This window comes from Loxodonta africana, chromosome 24 (genome assembly GCF_030014295.1).
Source record: "Loxodonta africana isolate mLoxAfr1 chromosome 24, mLoxAfr1.hap2, whole genome shotgun sequence".
NCBI lineage: Eukaryota > Metazoa > Chordata > Mammalia > Proboscidea > Elephantidae > Loxodonta > Loxodonta africana.
The window spans coordinates 31,508,256-31,530,404 of record NC_087365.1 but is presented as its reverse complement, the minus strand read 5'-3'; the positions used below and the strand labels follow the sequence as shown (position 1 = coordinate 31,530,404).

Sequence of the window (22,149 nt, the reverse complement as noted above, 5' to 3'; positions counted from 1 at the left end):
TTTTAATCACATTATCATACTAGATGAATTCTTGTAAGCCTCCTCAAATCCTTCTTGGAACAAGGCATGGGGGAAAAAATATATACATAAGTATTTACATAAAGGACTTGGTTCCAGGTGCTGGAAAGAAACAAAAAAGAATCGTAAGTTGTAACTGCCAAGGTACTTCAGTTTCCCTGATATGAATAGACTCAGGAGATAAAGGACAGAAGAGCAGTGGCTGTGAGCAGGTGCCTAGGTGCTCCCAGCCCACTGTTTCAGGAAAGGCAGCCTAACATTTTACTTTCCACTTTTCATCTAAAATAGATTTTTAAGGAATGGTTGAAGATTCTCTGACACTCTTCCCATTAAAAGGTGGGATCTATGTCATCTTTCCTTGAACCTGGGTAGGTCTGTGGCTAAGTTGACAGAAAAAGTGTGGCAGAAGTGATGCTACGTGACTTCCAAGGCTGGTCATAAAAAGCGTTGAGCTTCTGCCTGGTTCTCTTGGAATATTCTCTCTCTAGATGCTTCCTCCTGGGATACTTCCTCTTGGAACAAAGTTTCCATGTTGTAAGGAAGCCCAAGCCACACTCAGGGGCCATTTGTAGGTGTTCCAGTCAATGGCCGTAATTGAGTCCAGCTCTCTCGGCATCCAAGCTCAGGCACCAGAAATGTGAGTCACCAGCTCTTTCTGTATCCCGGCTTAGGTCTGAACATCACAGAGCAGAAACAAACGGTTGCTGCCGTGCCCTGCCCAAATTCCTGACCCGTAGCATCTGTGAGCACAACAAAAAGATTGTTACCTTATACCTCTAAGTTTGGGCAGTTTTTATGCAGCAACAGAAAATTAGAAAAATACAAGAACAAACTGCCATTGTAAACAATTTAAATCGTAAAGAAAAACACATAGGAAAAGTGGAAAACTCCCTTTCATACCATCTACTCTACCTCCTTCCCTAGAGGTAACCGCTGGTAATCATTTTAAGTGTATCCTTCCAGGTCTTACATATGTGCATTAATGGAAATGTATAGGTTTCTTGTTTCTTTTTCATTTAAGTGAAATTACATAAAAAGACAACATGCTTTTTCCTATTAATACTACATTTGCTGATCTCTTTAGGTTTAGGTAATATATTAACATTATGCAGTAGCCAGTCTCCCCCATGACCCTCAATGACTCCTACTTCCTTCTTTTATAGTCCCCTCCCACACTGTTCCAGGTGGCCCATGTGACCAATAGAACATGGCCGAAATGATGGTATACCGCGTCTGTGATTAGGTTATAAAGGACAGTACGGCTTCTGTCTCGATTTCCTACGCTCTCTTTCAGATTCCTTGCTCTGGAGGAAGGCAGCTGCCATGTTGAGAGCAGTCAGATAGAGAGGCCCACATGGAGAATAACTGAGGCCTTCAGCCAACAGTCATATGAATGAGCTGTCTTGGAAATGGATCCTCCAGTGGCAGTCAGACCTGGCCAACATCTTTTTTTTTTTTTTGATTGTGCTGTAAGTGAAAGTTTACAATTCAAGTCAGTCTCTCATACAAAAACTTATAGACACATTGTTATATGACCCTAGTTGCTCTCCCTACAATGGGACAGTACACTCCTTCTTTCCACCCTGTATTTCCTGAGTCCATTTAGCCCACTCCTATCCTCTTCTGCCTTCTCATCTCATCTCCAGAGAGGAGCTGCCCAGATAGTCTCATGTGTCTACTTGAGCTATGAAGCACACTCCTTACCAGTATCATTTAATGTCTTATAGTCCAATCTAATCTTTGTCTGAAGAGTTGGCTTTGGGAATGGTTTTAGTTTTGGTCTAAAAGAGAGTCCAAGGGGACATGGCCTCTGGGGTCCCTCGAGTCTCATTCAGACTATTAAGTCTGGTCTTTTTACTAGAATTTGAAATCTGTATCCCACTTTTCTCCAGCACCACCAAGGATTCTCTGTTGTGTTCCCTGTCAGAGCAGTCATTGGTGGTAGCTGGGCACCATCTAGTTCTTCTAGTGTCAGGCTGATGGTGTCTCTGGTTTATGTGGCCCTTTTTCTTGGGCTCATATTTTCCTTGTGTCTTTGGTGTTCTTCATTCTCCTTTGCTCCAGGTGGGTTGAGACTAATTGATGCATCTTAGATGGCCACTTGCTAGCTTTTAAACCTGGTCGACATCTTGACTGTAACATCATGAAAGACCCTAAGCCAGAACCACCCAGCTAAGCTGATTCCAGATTCTTAACCCTCTGAAACCATGTAAAATAATAGTTTGCTGTTTTAAGCTGCTGAGTTTTGGGGTGATTTATTATACATCAAAGAATAATTAATACATGTGGCTCAAATTTTTAAAAAATATAAAAAGGAATATCATAAAAGCTGTCATTCTTACCTCTAACTACTTCATCCCCCCGGCCCCTTCTTCCTGCCTAACTCCCAGTAAGTGCTCTGAAAATGTTACAGTTTATTATCTTGAGTACAAAAGAAGACATCCCATTGGTCCCTCTCACAGACTGCCTGACCCAAGAAAGGCTGAAGCAGTATGCTATTCCCATTCAGTATTTGTAAAATTGTGCCCTTCTTTCTCTACAGGAACTGCGTCATTGGTCCTTTCAGTCTAGATGCCACCTTTCTCCGCCAAGGCCTAAGAGACCTCTAAGTATCCCACATCCTGTCTTAGGTCTGGGGGTGGGGACCTCCCCTCTTCATACACTAGTGGAAAACATTACCTGGCCCTTTTCTTCAACCCACAGAAATCAGAAATCAACCATTCACCACCCCACATTAAGTCCCTGCCTATTTCCTTGGTCTTACGATGCTTATCCTTCATCCTGCTGCAGCCTTGCACCCTCACTCCAGACTTCCCAATCTGCTCTTTCACCCCTCCAAGACATCATTCATGCCCATCCCTCTTCCCTGAATGCTCTACCCCCAACCCATCCTCCTGAAAACCACCTTCTGAAAACCACCACCCAAGAGTGAAGCCTTTGAGTCTATGAACTTGAAAACAGATCAATAGAAAGTATCCAATCTGAACAACAGAGGAAAAATGAACAGAGCCTCAGGGACCTGTGGGCAATAGCAAAAAGTCTAACATATATGTCATTGGAGAAGCAGAAGGACAGGGGAAAGAGTACAGTACATGAGTGTTTATAGCAGTTCTATTCGTAATCTCCCCCAGAGGAAAAGGACCCCTTCAAGGGATTTTGTGGTTCAGATACATCCATACCATGGAATACTACTCAGCACTAAAGAAGAGTGAGCTATTGATACAGGTAACAACTTAGATGAATCTCAAAGGCGTTATTCCTTTATGTTATTTTTTAAATGAATTATTTATTCTTTCTTAAATTTAATTGTTTTATATATATACATGCATATATATATCACACATTTGCCAATTCAATGTTTTTCTGGTTTCTAATTTAGTGATATCAGTTACATTGTGTTGTGCAATCACCACCCCTTGCCACATTCCCCATCTCTGTAAACAAACACTCACTGCTTCCTAAACATTGGCTCCCTTTTGCCCCTGGTAACCTTTGGTCTCCATACATTCTTTTTATTTCATATAAGGGAGATCATACAACATTTGTCCTTTTGTATCTGACTTATTTAACTGAGCATAAGGTTTTCAAGGCTCTTTTAAGTTCCAGGATGGACCAGGACTTCATTTCTCTTTATGGCTGAGTAGTATTCCATTGTAGGTACGTACCACATCTTGTAGATCCATTCATCCACTGATGGACATTTAGGCTGTTTTCACCTTTTGGCTATTGTGAATAGTGCTACAACGAACACTGACGTACATGTGTCAAAGGCATTGTTCTACTGAAAGAAGCCAGTCTGAAAAAGTTATACACTGTATGATTCTGTTCATATGATGATCTCAAAAAGACAAAACCAGAGTGACAGAGAACAGGTCAGTGGTTAGCACTGGTTAAGGGCAGGGAAAGTATGTCACTAGAAAGGGAAAACACAAGGGTTTTTTTGGGGGATGATAGAAGTGTTCCGAATCCTATTTATGGTGGTGGCTTCACAAATCTACATCTGTGTTAAAATTCATAGAACTCTATACTCAAAAAAAGTAAATTTTACTGTATGTTAAAACAAACAAACAAAAAACTTTGGTAGCCTGCCTACAAGACGGCCCACAGTGATCCTTGCCACCTTTATTTATGCCCTTGTGCAGTCCTGTCCCATATGAACAGGGCTGGCCTGTGTAACTAATAAAATATGGCAGAAGTGTGACTTCTGCGGCTAGCTCATAAAAGATATTACAGCTTCTGTTCGGTCTCTTGAATCGTTCACTCTGGGGGGTAGCTCGTCACAAGGTTGTGAGGATGCTCAAGGAGTCCTATGGAGAGCAACTGAGCCCTCCTGCCAACAGCCAGCACCAACTTTCCAGTCATATGAGTGGAAACGGAGCCTCCAGCCCTAGTCAAGCTTTCAGATGGCTGCAGCCCTGGCCAACATCTGATTGCAACCTCGCGAGAAACCCTGAGCCAGAACTGCTCAGCCACAGCCATGCTGCTCCAAAATTCCTGGCCCACAGAAACTGTGAGAGAAAATAAATTATTGTTTCGTAAGACACTAAGTTTTGGGGTTGTTATGCAGCGATAAAACCCACTGCTGTCAATTAGATTCCGATTCATAGCAAAACTGTCAGACAGAGTAGAATTGCCCCATGGGGTTTCCAAAGAGTGGCTGGTGGATTTGAACTGCTGACCTTTTGGTTAACAGCTGTAGCACTTAACCACTGTGCTGCCAGGGCTCCTATGGAACAATAGGTAACTAATATAAAACCTAAGTCAGATTGTGTCACTCCCCTGCTCAAAACCTTTCAATGGCTTTCCATATCACTCATGTAAAAGCCAAAGGAATTGCCCACTATGTGGACCCTGCTCCCACTCTGACCTCCCCTCCTGACCCTACCCTTCACTCACTCCGTACTGGCCAGGCCACACTGCCTCCTCCCTGTAACGTCAAACATCCCAAATTAATCCCCACTTCAGACTTTCTGTACTTGCTGCTCCTTCTGCCTGGAATGTTCTTCCCCCGGATAGCCACATGGCTCACTTCCTCATCTTCTTCAGGTCTCTGCTCAAATGTCAACTGGACATCTGGCCTTCCCTGGTCGTCCCCGCCACTGTCTATCTCCTTACCCTATATTAGTCTCCTTCCTAGTCTTCATCACCACCTCATACATTATGTATTTATAACTTATCTGTTTCTCCCCCACAACAGGGAGCCTGGAGGCGCAATGGTTAAGCACTCGGCTGCTAAGCAAAAGGTCTGTGGGTCGAACACACCACAGGCAGTCTAGGAAACCCTATGGAGCAGTTTTACTCTGTCCTTTAGGGTTGCTACAAGTCGGAATCGACTTGACAGCACACAACAGAATGACAGCTCCATGGAAGGAAAGACTCAATTCATGATGGTTCGATGGTAAAATTTGTATTTCCACGGTACAAATGCACTGGGTTAATATTAAAGCTAGGCTTTGCACCCAAGCTGTTGGACTCCAAGCCTACTGCTCTTTTCAAAGGGTCATCCAGTCCAAAGCCCTCATTTGACAGTTGAAGAAGAGGCAGGAGTTCACAGAGGGCCAGTGCCTTGACTGAAGTCACACAGAGAGGCAGTTCTCTGCCTTCCCTGCTACCCCGACCAGCGGCCCTAGTGGCCTGAGCCCTAGGTTCCGTCTAGGCCCTGCTCCTCAGAAGCCTAATTCCCTGGAGGCAGGAGGTGTCTGTCCTGCCAGCCCATTTCCCCAGCAGGCGAAGCATTCACTGGCAATAGCTGGGGGAGGATATGGTCTCACTGTGAACAAACATAACATTGAAAAGCCAGGGCAAGACCTAAAGGAAGCTTATAGCAGTCGGTGCCTCGCAGGGCTGCCAGAGTCCCAGTAAAGTTTAGTTCCCAAATCTGGGGCCCTCCTAAGGGCTGCTCTGCATCTTCATGCACTTTGGCAGCCCCGTGTCAACTGTTGGTATATAGCTGAATAAACTGAGCTCAAAAAAGTTATACAACTTTGCTAAATAATAACACCCATTATTGTCAAGCATTTATTACATGCCAGGTACTGTGGTAATGTTCTTTAATTTTCACAACCCTCCAAAGTAGAATGGAGGTATGTCACATGTGGTTTTAACAAATCAAGGCAGAAGAGATTAAATTTTGTCTCTATGCTTTAGGACCTGACTTTAGTGTGAGATTAACTGAAGACATGAGTTCCATTTTACAGATATAAAAACTGAGGTTCAGACAAGCCAGCAACTTGTTTGAGTTACGGTAGTTGCTGCCTGAGCTTTGCCTTGAACCCTAGCTTTTCAGGGTTGCACGTGGCCAGCACACTCCAGTGCCAGAAGAAATCAGTGTCCAGTCCCAAGGCCAGTGCCTTCTGCCTAAGCCATGTGAAAGGCCAATGAAGCCAGACAGTGTAGGAAACTGGCACTCTGCTGGGGAGGACGAATTGGCACAACTTCTTTGGGGGGCAATGTGGCTATGCCAATCAAAATTGCAAATGCTCACACCCTTTTTTTTTCCCCACACACCCTTCCAGAAACAGATCCTACCGATTGATGCACTTTCAGATGTGGGCAGTGGCACCTGTTCCAGATTCTTCTTTGTAGCATTGCTTGTGATGGCCAAAGACGTCAACAATCTCAATGTCTCATGATAGGGTAAATACATTACAGTCTATTCATCTTATGGAACATGGTGTGGCTGATAAAAAGAAGTAGAAAGAGCTACATATCTGATATGGAAGAAGTTCTAAGGCATATCATGTGAAAAAAGCAAGAGCCAGAACGGTATGATTTTGTGTTCAAAAAAAGAAAAAAGATATACACATAGATGTATGCCGACCCCAGACCCGATAGGTGGCATGAAAAATTTCTGGAAGGTCTACAAGAAACTGTTAGCAGTAGGGAGGGGTCTAGGCTCAAAGGGGTGCTCATTTTTCACTCTACAGCTATATTCTTTTGTACTTTTTGAATTTTTTTTTTACCTTGTACATGATTTTCAATAAAATTTTGAATACAGTTTATACAACCAAACCTCTGCCTTTTGGCCCTGACTTTAATGGGCACCACGGGGGCCTCTTTGCTCACAGATGGTTCGGACATCCCCTTGGTGAGCCTTGAAAAGCCCCTGTCCCCACCCTATCCTTCACTGACCCAGAGACATCCCTGACTAAGATCCGATCAACACCCTCTATTCAAAAGCCACCCCTGGCTTCCTAAAGGTAAGGGCCGAATCTTAGGCATTCCCAGGCTCCTCATGCTCTGCTCAAACCTTTCTACTCTGCCCCATCTCTGGTCTCCACTTCCCTAAATCCACGCTCAGTCCTGCTCACTGCTCCCTACAGATTTATTTTATTCTTGTGGCTTTTTACTTCAGTCTTGCCCCTCAAAATCATTTTAAACTCACAGATTAACTGCCCTAAAGCCCAGTTTCGATGTTGTCACCTCTCTTGCATCATAGCTTCAGTGGCTCCCATTGCTCCTATAACCTCCTTACTCTCGCATTCTAGACGCTACCCCTGCTAGGTTCTGCCACTGCAAAGTTCCAAATGCTCCCCGCAATCCAGCCATGCTAGATAGTTTATGCCCCCCAATTTGTGCCTTTGCTCACGCGGTTTCCGTCATCTGGAATTCCATTCCTTCCTCCCCACAGGTACCTCCTACCTTCTCTTTGAATCCTTTCTGCCCTGTCGACCAGAAGTCATCTCACCTTCCCAGGTCTTTTCTTTGCACATTTGTTCATCCAACCATATATACTGAGTACGTTTATAAACCAAACACTGAGTTAGGTGGTCTCCGTTCTTGGGGGAAGCCCTGGTCTAGCTGGGGAAACAGATTAGCGAACAACACAAACGTCCTCTGATCAGTCCCATGAAGAGGCAGTACATCACAGGGGTTAAAGGTACTGACTTTTGTACCATATTCCAGGGTTTGGTCCTGGCTTTGCTGCTTACAAGCTGTGTGACCCTGAGCTAGTTACTTCACCTCTCTGGACTTCAGTGCCCTTATATGCAAAATGGAGAGAATAAGAGAGCCAACCCTATGTTCTGTGAATTAGATGAGTCAGTTTATGTATAGTGATCAAAGACAGCCTGGCACATGGTAAACAACAAATGTTGGTTATTATGACAATTTCAAGGCACTATCGGAACTCAGGAAAGGGCCCTGTGAGGCGCAAACAATTTGCACTAGACTACTAATAGTCTAGCGGGGCTGAGGAAGAAAGGCGTCGCAATCTGCTTCTGTAAACACACGGGGTCACCATGAGTTGGAATCAACTTGATTGCAGTGGGTTTGGCTTCTGGGTTTTATGGCGTTCCGAAGAGGTACATTCCATAGAATAAGTTCTGGAAACAATGACTGTTAGAAGCAGAGGGAAAGCACGGAGGTACAAAGAGTGGGTGGAGTATGAACGGACTGTACAGTCTTCTCTCATAGAACTTTCAAGACTTATCCTTTCCCATCGCCCACAACCCACCGGAAAGAGGGTCTTTTTCTGAGGTATCTTCAGGACCCAGCATAAAGATGAGGCTGAGTGAGGGTCTCCCAGACTTCAGCTTCACAAAGCCTGCCAGATCGGTTACTTAATATTTTTCTCTAAATCAACTTTTTGTAACCTAAACAAATTTCTTAAAAGGAAACTTTAAGTCATGTTTATAAATGAAAAACCACAAATAAGAAATACTCTAAAATAAATGCAATGAAAGTAAAACAGTTTCTAAACTCCAGCTAGCTAATGTTGCCCAAGTCTGAGGTCTGCTCTCCAGGTCTGGAGGAAGGATTATTAACAAATGTTAGAGAGGTGTTAATGACAGGCTAGCACCAAACTGCTATTTTCTTTGGAATTGTTAGCGGGATTAAGAACAAACTTTAAAGAGAATGCTCTCCTTCTGCTAATGTCCCAAACCAAAAAAACCCAAACCCACTGCTATCAGGTTGATTCCAACTCACAGGGACCCTACAGGACAGAGTAGAACTGCCCCATCGGGTTTCCAAGGACTGCCTGGTGGATTCGAACTGCCAACCTCTTGGTTAGCAGCTGTAGCTCTTAACCACTATGCCACCAGGGTTTCCTGTACCACCTAAACCAATGTGTCGCCAGTTCAGCTGGTGGGTTTTCAGAGGAATGGAGGAGACAGTAGGGAATATTCTCCCCAGGTGGACCGGGACTCCCCACACCACCCCCAGGTAGGCATTGTCCCCCCTGCTGAGTCACTGCACTCAAGAAAGGAGGATGCTTCTGGGAAATGCCTTTTGTTCCTTCCCTTCCCACTGTTTACCTGGTTACGCTTGGCATCCGGCATCCGGCAGATGATCAATAAAGGATTAGATGTAAAAATAAACCAAACCTGCTTGCTCTTAAATAATGTTATCTAAAGGGAAAGGTCCCAGCCTCAAAACAAACCAGGTTTCAAGCAAGAATCTGAATTAATTCTGACATTATCCGGAGTGCAGGATTTGCCTTCAGGCTATGTTTTTTTTTTCCTGTCAACTCCACTAAGGACAGAGAGAGAACTGAGGAGAGGATGGGATGTTTATTTTCAGGCCAGTGAAAAGTAGCTTCTTTTGGAAACCCTGGTGGGACGGTGGTTAAGACTTCAGCTGCTAACCTAAATATCGGCAGTTTGAATCCACCAGGAACTCCTTGGAAACCCTATGGGGCAGTTCTATTCTGTCCTACAGGGTCGCTAGGAGTCGGAATTGACTTGATGGCAACGGTTATAAAAAATAAAAATAATAATGAGCTTCTTTTGAAGTAAACATAAAATGGAAATAAGAAAGCAATTTTTTTTCCTTTCCTGTCTCCTTTCTTTCCTCACTCACTTTCTTCCTCCCCTCTCCCTGCAGATTTTAGGAGCCCTGGTGGCGTAGTGGTTAAGTGCTACAGCTGCTAACCAAAAGGTAGGCAGTTTGAATCCACCAGGTGCTCCTTGGAAACTCTATGGGGCAGTTCTATTCTGTCCTATGGGGTCGCTATGAGTCGGAATCGACTGAACGGCAGTGGGTTTGGTTTTTGGTTTATGATGTACCGGGAAGCCCTGGTGGCATAGTGGTTAGGTACTACAGCTACTAACCAAAAGATCAGCAGTTCGAATCCACTAGGCACTCCTTGGAAACTGTATGGGGCAGTTCTACTCTGTCCTATATGGTCACCATGAGCCGGAATCGACTTGACGGCAAAAGTTTTTGTTTTTGTTTTTTTGTAAGATGTATCAGGTTAAGTGTTTCCCAGCTTTGGTTGTTTCTGAATACCAGCGTCTCCATTTCTACCTAATCCACAACCCATCTTTACTATAATTTACTTGTTATTTTTCTTTCACTGAATTCTCTTTGTTTTACTTACATGATTTTGGCCTCATTCAAACACAATACATTAAATCAAAGGTTTGATAATCTAATTGTATATTTCTCCCTCAGTACACACTAAGAGAAATAAATCAACACTACAATACAAATTGCACCTTGGGCACCTCCTAAAAGCACCTCATTGTGTTGACTATGCTTGGTGGAATCTTCAGGCAGGATCTTTATGAGCGGACATCCTCCTCAGGGCTTACCAGGGAGGGGCCTGCAGAGAAGGGCCTCGGTGAGCACTTGCTGGCTGACTGGAGTGCCAGGTCCCCACATCTCTCAGACCAGTGCTTCTCAAACTTAAGGTCCTGAAGAGTTTATTAAAACAGACTCCTGGGCCCCTTCCCCAGAGATTCTGACTCAGCAGGTCCAGAGTGAGGCCTGAGATTCTGCCTTTTCAACAAGGTGATACCCATGCTGCGGGACTAAAGACTCTAATTTAAGCCGGCCTTGGACCACTGGGCATCAAAATCACTTGTAGGTGAAAACGCAGATTCCTGTGCACTACCTGTCAGATACTCTGACTCCTTAGGTCTTAAGTGGGTCCCAGATCTTACTCATCAGCACCCCAGGGAACCTCTGGATACCACTCTTTGAGAAACACTGCCTGGACCACTATTAGCACTTTTAACTTGGAGGTGAAGTATAGCGAGGTGAGATGATAGGCAAGGTCACTGTGTAAGTCAAGGACAACTCCATTCTCCATGTTGCTTGGACCCTAAACCTTGAAACATCCTGGACTCCTCTTTCCTTCCCACCCTACATTTGGCAAATCCTGGTGGCTCTTCCTTCAACACATATTCAGATTTTCTTTAAACCACTCCAGCAAACAAGCAAACAGACCTGGGAATAGGACGGCAGATAAAATACGAAGGTAAAATGTTGATAATTATTGGAACTGGGAGTTTATTACTCACAATTTTATGTGTATTTGAATTTTTCCATAATAAAACCTTTGAAGTCTTTGACCCAACAAATCCACTTCTGGGAATTTATCTCAATGAAAATTTTAGATATAGAAAAACTCTCACAAATAAAAATATTTTTCTAATAGTTATTTATAACAGTAAAAGTTGGAAACACACTAAATTGTAATACAAAAAGGACAGAGTAAACTATGGGATATCCCTTAATAGAATCTTATATCATTAAAAATGTTTATTCGAGCTATGTACTAACATGAAAAACATGATACAGTGTTAAATGAAAAAGCAGGACCTTAAATTGTATATGTTGCATGATTAAAAGACTTAAAAGACCGAAATTAAAAAATAATCTTATATATGCAGAATCTCGTCTGCATCCCTGTGACAGCCTGAACTGGTCTCTCTGCTTTGCCCCTCCCTTCCTCCAGCCTCTTCTCCACTTGACAACCAGAGTCCTTCGAAAATGTCAATCAGATCATGACCCTCCTGGCCCCGGAACCCTACAAAGGCTTCCCATATCTCTCTGAATAGAAGCCAAGTCCACAGCTCCTATGGCCCAGATCTACTACTCCATTCCTGGCCGCACCCCTGCCACACTCCAGCCAGGCTGGCCTCCTTGCTACTCTTCAAACACGCTCCAGCTTCAGGGCCTTTGCACAGCTGTGTCCTCAGCCTGCAGACATGTGGGTGGGTGTGCTCCTTCCTCAAGAGCAGCTCCTCAGAGCCTCGCCTGAGCTCCTTATCTAAAGCGGCACCACCCTCACCCCCATATCCTTTTTTCACTTCAGGGCACTTATCAACACCTCCTACGGTACATTTATTTTATTTTATTAGTTTTCCACTTACTAGAATGCCAATTCCTCGAGAGCAAAGACTATCTGTTTTGTTCTCTGCTGTATCCATAGTACCTAGCCCAGAGCCTGGCACACAGTAGGCGGTCAATAAACACCTGTTGAATAAAAGATTGTTGAACTAAATAAATACCCCTGGAAACTCTAAGCTTCATGTGAGCTTTGTTTCTTGGGGGACCTCCCCCTCCTCGAGGCTTCCAGGCAGGTGCCAGCTTTCCATCTGAGGCCTCCACAGTGCACACAGTGTCACTAAAGTGCGTTCTGTGAGCTGGAGGCAGCAGAGCATGGTGGCTAAGAGCACTGGCTTTGGGTGGTTAAACCCTGGCTCACCACCACCAGCTGTGTGGCCTTGGGCAAATTAAGGGGAATCTCTGAGTATTAATTGTTCCCTGTGCAGAAAGAGAAGGATACTCACAGTTCCTGTTTTCCCAGGGCTTGGGTGGGGACTAAACAAGATCATGCCCAAAAGCACTTAGCAAGCGCAGTGCCTGGCACAGAGTAGGTATGCACCAAGAAGCAGTCAAATTTATCAACAGCCTTTGTCTCTTTCAAGTTTATGATGCCTTTATCTGTCTGAGTTAAGCCTTTCAACAGTCTGTTGGTTTTATCACCATTTTATAAGTGGGGAAACTGGGTCGAAGAGGGGTAAAGTACATGCCCACAGACCACAGTTGGAGCTGACTAGAAATCCGTGCCCTCTCCTCCAGAAACACTGCTGATGCTAATCAGGATGATTTGGACAGCCCATCAGAGCCCTACCTTCTGAAGTGCGGGCCTAGTGTGAGGCTGCCAGCAGCAAATGGAGGTGGCCGATGAGTCTACTCCCCGCTTGCCATGACCCCATGAAAGCAGGGGCTGCACTGGCTCCCGTGTTTGGGGCTGTTTTTCTGAATGGGGCTTGTGAGCAAGTCTGGACAGATAAGCCATCTCTCAGAGGCCACCCAGGAGGGAAAACACTGTACTCTCTGCCCAGGAGGAAAACATACAAAGCCCTTCCTGTAGTTTCCCCCACCTAGAGTTGAGCAGTAGTTCTAAAGAGCAAATGCAACCTCTGGTGTTTGAGTCCTCCATCACTCTGCCACTTCTGACCTCTGACCCAGTTTGCACAGGGGCTATGGGCCTGGCTTGCTGTAGGAGCCGCCTCTTCCACTCCAGGATTGAAGGTCAAGGGAGGTTTAAGAGATTGGCAGGTAACAGACATGAAAGTTCAGAATCACAGAGTTGAAAAATCACATTCTCAGGAGTCATGGGATGATTAAACCTGCAGCACCTGAGAGACAAACTTAGAACTTGTAATATTTTAAGCCTCATGGGGGCTGGTAGAGAGATTACACTGGATGGGAAGGGGCAAAGCTGCGTCCAAACTGGGAATTCCGATGGCTTCGGGACATGTTCTATCTGGTCAGAAGGTTGGGCAACAATCCCTTGTGAGAATATGGTCTGAAGGCTTCTGTTGCAGGAGGGAACAGGCTCTGGATACCAACCTAATGGCTAAATTCTACCAACCAGGCCCTTTGGGGCAGGGCAGCAGAAGGGAGTGGAAAGCCTTCAGGAGCCCACCAGGCCAGCAAGCCCTGGCTCCTAATGATGTTCTGAGCCCCTCTTGATGTCAGACGGGCAGCAGGCTGCCAACTGCCCAAAGATTGACTGATGGCAATGCCATGATTGTCTAGCAAGATGCCGTGTGCTCCTTGCTGTTCGTGTGCTCTATGAGCAACACCTGGCTGGCTGTGGAGCACTGCACAACACCAGGGTTGATAAAATACGTTTGCATAGTGTTTATGCCGGAGGAGAGTGTTCATACCCCAAACCCCGGAAGTGCCCTAGGAAGGGGGGTGCTGACAATGGCTCTGGGCAGGCAGTGGGGACAGGTCTGAAGGCCACTTGGCGGGGGGGTCACCTGGAAGAGCAGTCAATACAACCACCCCTGGCCTCATCCATATCTAGTTAAGGTCACTTTAGGTACCTATGATTGTGGACTTCACTGATTTTTAAAAATGAGGGAGAGTTCTGGAGTAATCATGATTTTGTATAAAAATCATTAAAAAAAAAAAAATATATATATATGAGGTCAGCAGTTCGAATCCACTAGGCGCTCCATGGAAACTCAATGGGGCAGTTCTACTCTGTCCTATAGGGTCACTATGAGTAGGAATCGACTCGATGGCAGTGGCTTTATATACATATATATATGAAAACATAAAAATCTCTCTGAAGAGAGCTCACCGTCCCAGGCTGCTCAGAGCAGGGCACACCAAAACATAGAGTTGGACTGCTCTGCTGATGGGAGAATTCCCAGAGATACAGCAGAAAGTCCACGGAGGGGGAGAGAGGCTCCAGCCCCTAGCAGTTAGAAGTCCTGTGTCCAGGAGCCCAGCCTCTTCCCTGCCAGGAAGTCCCTGGTACCTTTCTGTCTCTGGCAGGCAAGCAGAGGAGCTTGCACCCTTGGGCATCAGTCCTGGGAGCATAGCTGGCTGCCAGGCCTGGCTGGAGGGCCCAGCTCAGTCTGTTGATGTGCTCCAGTCCAGATCAGAACTCGTCCCGCAGCTGAGGGGGCCTGTCCATGCCGAAGAAAGAGGATGGCCTCCCCTGGAGGTCCCGTTCCCGCTTCACAAAGGCAGTGAAGGAGGAGACGCAGTTGCCAATGAAGTGGTTGGCCTGGCCAAGGATGTACAGGTCGATCTGGGCCACGTCCGGCTTCAAGCTCACCACCTTCACCTGCAGGAGGAAGGGCAGAGGGGATCAGCCAAAAGGGCTACAGGCCACAGTGCTCAGCTCAGCCATCTCGTCCATAACCCCAACCTTCTTCCCCTGAGCTGAGGTTACAGACACAAAAAGAGGAACAAGGAGGGCGAAGACATGGAGTTGAGTGTCTGAGAGCTGTTGCCCAGCTGCTGCCCATACCCACGTGGAACACCTTGCCCCCAGCACTTTTTCCCTACGTCTAGTCTCAGCTCCAAACGCATCGTTCATTCACACCTCAGCGCCTTTGCCTGTGTTGTTCCCTCTGCCTGGAATGCCTCTTCCCCGCTCATTAAAATCCGGATCATACTCTCAAGGCTCAGTTCAAGGTCTATCTTTCTCATAAAGCCCTAGCCTGACGGGCTCCTCCCCCCACAAAACCTGTGATCTGACCAAACAGCGCCCCTACTCATCCAGTTCTGCAGCCTAGATGCCACCTCCTTCTCCCACGCACCCCACCTCCAAGCCAAAAGTCCCGTCCACTCTAGCCGCGAGAAACTCTCCAAGGGAATGGTTAGCAGTATTGCTAGCTCAGCACCAGCCCAGCTTCACAGAGAAGCAAGGGTAAGAACAGTGGCACAGGAACAGGAAATAGCAAACAGTAAGTAGCTCAAAGTATCACAAACGCATCAACTCTAAAAACTCACCAAAAAAAAAAAAACTCCCTGGGACTCTCCAAATGCTTCACCTCAGTAGAGAGGTGGGGGTGCGGACAGAGCTAGGGCTGAAAGAGCTTTGCTGTCACACAGAGATTTCTGATGTAACGAAAACCACCACCATGTCAGTTAGACTGAAGCAAAGAAATAAAACTAGTTCAATCATGGCCAAAATCCCCCAAACAATTCCACCCACACCCTGAAACTTACCCACTCTGTGTCATACCCACTATAATTAGCTCTGGAACCATCTTGCGTAAATTCTATCCTTTCTCAGGACTTTGGGTTCCTCAGCTATAAAACGCAGGGGTTGGGTCAGAGGACCCCTAAGGTCTCTCCCAGCTCTGATGTTCTATCTCTAAAACGGGTGGGTGGGAGAAGAGCACGCACTTACTCAGCACTTCCTCTATACACTGGGGCAAGAGAGAGAAACGGAGCCCCTCGACATAAAGCCAAGGGCACCCACTGCTGGAAAGCAGATGTCTGTCTTTTAAGGTCTACATGTGCATTTAACTCCTTAGTTCATGCAAAAAAGTCTTCCTGATGCTTATTATTAAGTCAGTTTACCCATACATACTTATTACCTACTCTCCACTGATACAATATGGATTTGCCACACACGTTTTACTATTTATTCGTATACTGAATACTTATCATTTACAACTTCCTTAAGCATTTGCTAAGCACAAAAGAGCCTTCCCTTTATTCAACCACCTACTTCTTTTATTGATGATAGTTAACTTTAATGAACTCTTACTTTGTTCCAGGAACTCTTTTCACTGCTTTATACCTGATCTTTATAACTACACTAAGAGACGGGTACTATTCTCGGTCCCATTTTACAGACGAAGAAACAGAGCCCAGGGAGGTGAAGTAACTCCTCCAAGGTTGCACAGTGAATAAAGTCCAAGTTCTCTGGTGCCAGAGTCCCTGCTCTTCACCCCTCTGCTATACTGGATCTCTACCAAGGGTCTACACTTTATGTGCTTCAACATTTACTGAGCGCTTACTATGTGTTAAGCACCATCCTAGGGACTGGTGATGGTAGTGTGAGTGTTTGCTCCCAAGGAGGTCAAAGCACTAGGCTAGATGCCAAGGACTAGAACAGTGATTCAGCCTTGACTCTTGCCTTTAAGGAGCCCACAATGCCTAGGAAGAAATAAGACATGTCCCTACAGTCCGTGACAGCTCTTAGCAGGCACACATTAACTTCAGGAGTGGAGGGGAAAGTGGGGAGATCTGTGGGGGAGGTGTTTGAGCTGGGGTTTGAAAGGATAAGAATTAGAGAGGGAATGAATGTCCAAGCAGAGAAAACAGCCCAGGCAAAAGTCTGGTGGTGGGATAATGTGAAGCATGTAGCGGGAGCAGCAGGGCCACTCTGGTGCTTTATTGGACCCCCTTCCTGCGCACACTCACCTGGCACTCCTAATTCCCCACTTTCATGCATACCTTCCCTGTGAAGAGCTGTTGGATCTCAGGCACATAGCTCTCAGAATCCGTGGCGATGTAGACCGACTGGGCATTCAGCGCCCTCACCCAGAGCTTCACGGCCCGCTGGATTTCCTTTAGGTCGGGGAGGCACATGGTCATGGTGAGCGGGGCAGCTGTGCTGCGGCTGTAGCCCAGACACTGCGGTGAGGCCATGAAGTGGGAGCCTGCAGTCCCATCCTTCAGCATGGTGCAGGCATTCTTCTATGAGGGGACAGGCATGGGGCCAGAGTTAAAGACAAGCAACTGCCCTGGAACCTCAGTGGCAAGAACTGGCAAGTGGAAAAAGACAGGCTATACAGGAGGAGTTCAACTAGTTTTTTTTTTTTTTTTTAAACACTGAGGTAAGTAGGAAATGCAACAAAATAGTAAGAGTGGTTATTTCTGAGTGGTAGGATTTTTTTTTTTTTAATAAAATTTCTTTTTCTTGGGCATACTGCATTATCTAGGACCTCCAGTAGAATTCTCAACAGTGGTGGTTATAATGGGCAGTCTTATCTGATTCCTGACTTCAGTGGGAAGGCTTCTGATAGCTCCCCATGAAGTATGATGTTTGCTGTGGGTTTCAAAGAGATAGCCTTTATCAAGTTAAGGTGGGTCCCTTCTATTCCTGGTTGGTTATGAGTTGGTATCATGAATGGGTGTTGACTTTTATCAAATGCTTTCTTGGCCTCTGCTGAAATGATCATATGATTTTTCTTCTTTGAGTATTAATAGTAAATGTCACTGCCTTCCTGGGATAATTTCTGCTTGTTCATGTTGTATGTTCTTTAACACTCTATTGGATTTTACGTGCTAATATTTTACTTAGGGTCTACGTGTCTAGGTTCGTAAGTAAGCACAGGTGATAAATTTTCTGAGCTGACCTTCCTGAGTTTGGTATTAGTGTTAAGCTAGCACTATTTATATATATATATATATATGTATACACACACGCACATATAAAAACTAGTTAGTATCCTATATCTTTTTATGTTCCAGGAAAGTACAGATGAGAATTATCTGTTCCTTGAAGGTTTGGCTGAAACCACCCATAAAATAAACTGGGTCTGGTTTTTTTTTCTTTGTAGAAGGGGGTTAGGGAGGGGACCTAGTAAATAAATGTGATTCCTCTTCAATTGACTATGGGCACGTTTTAATCTAATTTCTATACTTTTCAGTACTTTCCAAGTTTTCAGCAAAGAAAAACGCACACACATTATCTTCTTTTTATAAATCAAGGAGACTACATTAGTCCCGCCCATTTTCACAAGGAGGATAATCTTATGAGGTTCCTGCAGATTTAAGCAGCCTGCAAATTCTGGGAGGATGATATCTTCATTTCCTGGGAGTCCCACCCAATCTCCAATAGCTTGTCTTTCAACAGGGAATCTGCTGGCTCAACACTGAGCCAGAGCAAAGGACCCCTGGGCTGTGGCCCTCTCCCTGGCTTGCTGCCCGACCTGCGGTGTCGCTCTATCCCTCAGTCTATATTCATCTGCAAAATGAGGATGAAAATGGGAACTATTAAAATAAGAGCTGAGAACAATGACAAAATAAGTAAAATCAAAAAATAAGTAAGAGCTGGCAAGCAAGCACTGTGTGGCCACATTCCTGGTACATGCTGCAGTGGAATCATGGGACACAATCCACTGGACTTGGCTGAGTGACAGCCCTCTCTGCCCTGGCTGGGACCTGGTGTCATGGGCTCAGTTTTCAATCCCCTCAGGCCTGGGCCCTGCTCAGGGATGTGTCACAGTAGCCTGTGAGAGGAGGGGGAGTTACCCAGTCAGAGCCGATGCGCAGATGAATGCCCACATAGGGCCGGATGAGGTGGGCATGGATCTGAGCTTCTCCTGTCTTCACCATCTCATCTGACCACACCACGTACTTCTGGAGTGGCCTATGTTCCTCCAGGACAGGGAACTGAGCCGGGGCCCCTGGCAGGGCGAGCACTGGATGTTCCTTTGGAGAAAATCTAGGCACGAGATGGAGTAAGGGGAAGTCAGAGGACACACAGAGAGCCTGGCTATCCCCTAACCCCCACCCCAGGAAAAAGGATGGCATTGCACCATGTCCCAGAGACCCTGTGGAGGGGCCCCTGTAACATGCAAGAAGCACGAGACGTTGTGAAATCCCAACGGGCTGATAAGAAACCTTGGCGGCTGCGGTGACAGGCACAATATGCAATCCTGTCTCGCCGCACGGAATTTACAACCCTCTGTGCTTGCTTAACAATTAAAAATTTACAGTAGAGTGTTCCAACCTTTTGTATGTCATGCTGGCTTCCAATCTGTGGTGCGGTAATTCACTCCAGGGTGGGGTGTCTGGACGAGCTTTTGCCCTTTTACCCACACGGCGGGGTTGGGACGTGCAGCTGCTTACAGAGGGCAAGGGATGGGGCACACTTACAGGGAACGCGTACACTGGGTTATATCACCCACTTGGAAACTCTATGGGGCAGTTCTACTCTGTCCTATAGGGTTGCTGTGAGTTGGAATCGACTCGACGGCAATGGGTTTGGTGTTTTTTTTTATGCATGTGATAAAATTTTATAGAGCTAACTACACACATACATATACACAAATGAGTACAAGTAAAAGTGGAGAAATTTGAAGAAGATAGGTAAGCGGTATCAATGTCCATATTCAGGTTGAGATATTGTGCCATAGTTTACAGAATGTTACCATTGGGGGAAACAGGATAAGGGGTACTACACAAGGTCTCTCTGTATTATTTCTTACAACTGCCATGTGTATTTCAATGATCTCGAAGGTAATTTCAATTAAAAACTATGAAATATGTGAACCTATACAGGCAAAATATTAAAATAATTTAACAATTCACATACCTGTGAACCAATTTAGCACATACTAATATTTTACTTCCTGTGTCTCAGATTTTTTTAAAAGACACATACCTTAATAAAGCTTTATCCCACCTTTCCCTTCTTTTCCTCCCCTTCCCGTAAGATAATATGTTTTTATGCTTGTTTAGACTTTTACTACATACATTTCTATAAAATCAAAAAGCTTTTTACACAATGCAGTAAAGTGTCAAGCCAGACCACCCGTTCTAACGCTAACTATGCCACTTACTAACTCAGGCAGGTGACTTAACCACTCTGTGCCTTGGTGTCCTCTGTATAAAAGAGCTGGTAATATTTCCTACCTCACAGGGCTGTTGAGAGGATTAAATGGGTCAACACACATCAACAACTTAAAACACTGCTTGGCACACAGAAAGTGCTCAGAAAATTCTGTTTTTATCATACTGCATGTAATCTAGCTCAACTTGCTTTTTTCAATTTAACTTTATGTTTTAGAGATTTGGTTGTGTGGATCATGTGATCATGTTAGCTTCTAATTATTTCATTTTCCATGACTAAACTACACCTGATTTATTTATTCCCCTCCTGGTGGACAGTGAGGTTGTTTTGCTCATCCAACAGTGCTGCAATGGACATGCCACTCATTCTTCACACCCAATCCAAACATCTTGCTCAGCAAACTCCTTCTAAACCTCTATGACCAGCCACCATTCCCAAACCTCAGGTCTTTGGGGAGGGCTCCCTGTCCCACTTTTCCTGTGTCACCCTCTACACAATGATGTGCTCAACAACTGCCTTCCCTGCTCGGCTGTCAGCCCCAAGAAATTAGGAACCTAGTGGTCTTGTTCATTATTCCCACACGTACTGGTCCAGAGCCTGGGCCAAGGAAGTGACAAGCAAGAGTTCATTGACGGCCTGGCTCTATATAACGCTTGCCTTGTTAGACTCTAATTGTCTGTTTATATACACACATACATGAATCTTATTGGGCCTTATTATGTGACAGGCAATGTTCCAACTGCTTTATGTGTATTAACTCATTTGAGTTTCACGAAGAGCCCCATGAGGTAACCATTAGTGTCATTCTCATTTTACATATAAGGAAATTGAGGTACAGAGAACATAAAAATGTTTAAAATACATACCCTCTCGAAGTCACCCCTACGAGCCATTCATAGGCTTGTCAGATTGTCTTAACATGGTCTACAAAGCCCTGCATGGTCTGACCCCTGCTCACCTCTCCAATCTCGTCACCTGCCTGGCAGATTCAAGATGGCCACTGATTCTTTGACTCTCCTTCCACTCAGTGGGGTATACCTATATCCCCTCCCAAAACATTTGGCAGAAGTGACACTGTACTGGCTTCCAGGCCCAGGCTGTAAAGGATCAGCAGCTTCCACATCCTATCTCTAGGGATGTTCATCCTCTGGACACACTGTCTTGGAGCCCAGCTGCCAAGCTGGAAGAAACCCTAGCAACACAGTGGGGTCAGGTGTACACACACCAAGCTCCCAGACAAGAGCCAGCATCACCTGCCAGCCGTGAGTGAGATCTCTTGGACATGCAGCCCAGCCAAGCCTGCTGACAGCTGACTGCACCGGAGACCACAAGTAAGAACTGCCCAGCTGAGCCCAGTTAACTACAGAACTGTGAGAAATAAGAACTGATTATTAAGCCACTAAGTTTTGGAGTGGTTTATTACGGTGACCACAGACAATAGGAACATCCTACCATTCTCCCCCTTGATCACTCCACACTAGTCACACTGGCCTCCTCTCTGCCCTTTGAGCATACAAGCTTATATCTGCCATGAAGAACTACCTTTCGCTCCAGCCCCTTGCCTGGCTGGCTCCTTCCCATCCTTTAGGCCTCAGTTCTGGTCTCAGCCCTGCCGGTTACATACCACCTGTTTACATCTTTCATGGCACTTACACCATAGTAGAACTACCTTATGTGTCTATTTATTCATTCTCTCTTCCATTAGACTATGAGCTCTCTAAGGGCAGAGGCCTTATCTGCCTCATCCTTAGCTAAACTCCCGACAGCCAGCCCAGTACTTGACACTTAGGAACTGCTCTTTAAATACTGTACGTGTTGAACCAAGGAAGGAGTGAAGGCAGGAGCTGCTCAGGTGGCTCTAACTCTCCCAAACAGCCTCTGGGGACCTCATCTTCTCTCCTAGTCTTCCTTTCTCAAAAATTCAGCTGTCAGGCACAAACTTCCTCAAGCCCTCACGCAATTCCTACAACTCCACGAATTCAAACAAGACTGTGGGAGAATGAAAACTATTTCAGCAATGTCTCCCGACAGATGCATCCACGTAGCACTGT

General features: G+C 45.4%; 1 protein-coding gene across 1 annotated transcript in view; it reads right to left on the bottom strand.

The window, feature by feature from the left end:
* Nucleotides 1-10,844: 10,844 nt before the first annotated feature.
* Nucleotides 10,845-22,149, bottom strand: part of POFUT1 (protein O-fucosyltransferase 1) — a 21,870-nt gene continuing 10,565 nt past the window's right edge. Inside the window, exons 5-7 of the mRNA XM_064275947.1 lie at nucleotides 18,775-18,967; nucleotides 16,972-17,214; nucleotides 10,845-14,842 (exon numbers count right to left, since the gene is read on the bottom strand). Coding sequence (XP_064132017.1) covers nucleotides 14,654-14,842; nucleotides 16,972-17,214; nucleotides 18,775-18,967 — 625 coding nt within the window. The 3' untranslated portion in view covers nucleotides 10,845-14,653. The remainder of the gene's footprint in view (nucleotides 14,843-16,971; nucleotides 17,215-18,774; nucleotides 18,968-22,149) is intronic.